A 2,456-nucleotide genomic window follows, 5' to 3' on the forward strand; every position below is an offset into this window, starting at 1 on the left:
TAGAAAAATTTAATTTCCATTTAAAATAATATAAAAATCCGTAGTCTAATAATTGACCCGTATTTTAATGGCACACCCAGTAGAGGATATTGTCCTTCCTGCTTATTATCTGTCTATAAAAATAGGTGTTACGCACAGCGTTGTAATAAATTGCATAATCAATTCAGTAATGGTGCTGTTATAGGATCGTTAAGGGTTTCCCCCCGGTCTCACCCTTCATAGGCGTGTCGCCAACGTTATGCTATTTATTGAAGGAAAAGAAACCGCTGTGCTGCCTCCAACTTGCGCAAGTGGGTATTTCGCGAACCTAACCTAACCTAACTTACGCACGCATATTGCTAAATTTTTTTGAGAGTACGAGGTATGTATTTGATCATTAGGTTTGCCAACACTGCAGCTACAGAAACGCGAAGGAGTACAATTGGCAGAACAAGACTATAATTTTGGCAGCCGATTACGCCAGCAACGGGATCTATAATTTCATAATTCCTTTAAGGGCTCATTTTAGGTATGAAATTTTCCAACCAGGCGTGCAATATTACAATAGTACCTCAATTATCCTAATCGCGGTCAGGATTTTTCGGCTAATCGGAGGATAGTCTTATATTCATGATGTAAAAACATAAGATTTGTTCTTTCGGCGTGTTCAAATGCGTCCCTGTCTGGGCCTTCCACTCGTCGGCCATATTGGAAGTACGATGACCTATTATTTAGTCCGAACACGCATATAGATTACACTCCAAGAACTTAATTTTTAACATGTGTACTATTTTAAAATTCGCTCTGTTTTAATATGAAGCGTGATTGGTTAGAAATCCAAAATGGCTGACGAGTGGAAGCGTCCATGATTAGTTGTTCAAATGGATGCGCAAGAATAAACCTTATATAGTTCTACATCATGCTTACATCCACTACTTGCATTTGTTTTAATTGTTTATTGCAAAAACTTTTTCTTCGTCCTATCGAAAAGTGTTTTAATTTACTTCCAAAGCTACTTTTTAAGGAATAATTGGCGATGAACGGAATAATTAATTGATTAGACATGAATTATTCGAGTTAGGAGGAAATTGTATACGACCTTTATTACAGTACCTACAACNTAACAGAACTCTCTCAGTCGAGTAACATGCGGTTCATGCAGTTCAGGGCTCACGACAAGTACGCCCTTCATCTAAGCAAAATGGAAAAGGTACATTAATAAAAATGATTAAATCATGAATATTAAAATAATATCGACTGTTTGTAACAGAGGGAAAAGGAGAGAGGCTCGCACATATCGTACATGTTTCGATTGCCCTTCGCTGCTGGCAGTGTTTTTAGTGCCTCCATGCTAGACACACTCCTGTACCAAGCATTCGTCAAAGACTACATGATAACGTTCGTCAGATTGCTCTTAGGCGTGGATCAAGCGCCAGGCTCCGGCTTTTTAACATCGGTAAGAAATCTTCAGTCCATTTACCAGGTCTAAAAATATTTAATGTGTATGAACCGTAAGACCTCTGCCAAAAGTTTGAGGCATCTATTAAAAAGCTATATCGAATATTTGACGCTATGAACTTTTAGAAATAGTAACAAGTATAGTAGAGTCAAGTTTATTAAATTATTCGATTTTTTTTAGTCGCAAACAATTTTTAATGTATAATTTAGAATATTCTAATACAAAGTTTTAGCATTTTTTATTGGACTGTACATGACTTGCAATTGTCTACACTTTCCATGTAAAGGGTGGGTCGGCTGGCCACCGATAGGTGCCAAGGTGGTGCCGCCCACTCGTCCGAATTACGCGTTCTTAAGGCTAATGACCTCTTCCCATTGCGATTTCCGACTCCGGAATAGTGCAGCTCGTGTTCATCTCGGGCGCCTGTGGCGCCCACGACTACCACTCGTGCTCAAACATCAACCTCGCCCGGAAAGACCCATTTTCGGCCCTTGGTGCACAATACACTATTCCCTTTCTCTTTCGAAGACACATTCTAAGCAGGGATGGGATAATTTTTCCCGAACGCCTCGCTTCCCCTCTTTTTCGCCCGCATTTCAATCCCCACTACTATTCTCCTTACGCACCTTCGCGAAGCGAACCCATCAAGTACCAGTCCCCACCATGGTCGCGTCGTCCCCACTTTCCGACCGAGGGAAAAATTATCCCATCCCTGATTCTAAGCACTACCTGGCTCGACGTTTTAGGATACTCTGTTGTGCAATGGTACCGTAATTCATTCCCATTTTCATTACAAACCTTGAACGAAACCTTCTTAGATTTTCTCAGCGCCTGGCAATAGAGAGGCCCTTAATTGATTTTCCCTTTCTCCTTCGAAGACACACTTCAAGCACTACCTGGTTCGACGATTTATGATACTCTATTGTGCAATGGCACCGTCAGTCAGTCCCATTTTCATTACAAACCTTGAAGGAAACCTTCTTAGATTTTCTCAGCGCCTGGCATTAGAGAGGCCCTT

General features: G+C 40.7%; 1 protein-coding gene across 1 annotated transcript in view; it reads left to right on the plus strand.

Annotated features, from left to right (window-relative positions):
• Positions 1-1,093: 1,093 nt before the first annotated feature.
• The window catches only part of LOC108627946 (potassium channel subfamily T member 2-like), a gene marked incomplete at its 5' end in the record, with an annotated part of 5,457 nt that continues 4,094 nt past the window's right edge, over positions 1,094-2,456 (plus strand). Inside the window, 2 exons of the mRNA XM_018029563.2 lie at positions 1,094-1,189; positions 1,250-1,462. Of these exons, the coding sequence (XP_017885052.2) occupies positions 1,094-1,189; positions 1,250-1,462 (309 nt within the window). The remainder of the gene's footprint in view (positions 1,190-1,249; positions 1,463-2,456) is intronic.

The sequence above is a fragment of the Ceratina calcarata genome, unplaced genomic scaffold (assembly GCF_001652005.2).
Source record: "Ceratina calcarata isolate Rehan_Ccalc_2016 unplaced genomic scaffold, ASM165200v1 scaffold480.2, whole genome shotgun sequence".
Lineage (NCBI taxonomy): Eukaryota > Metazoa > Arthropoda > Insecta > Hymenoptera > Apidae > Ceratina > Ceratina calcarata.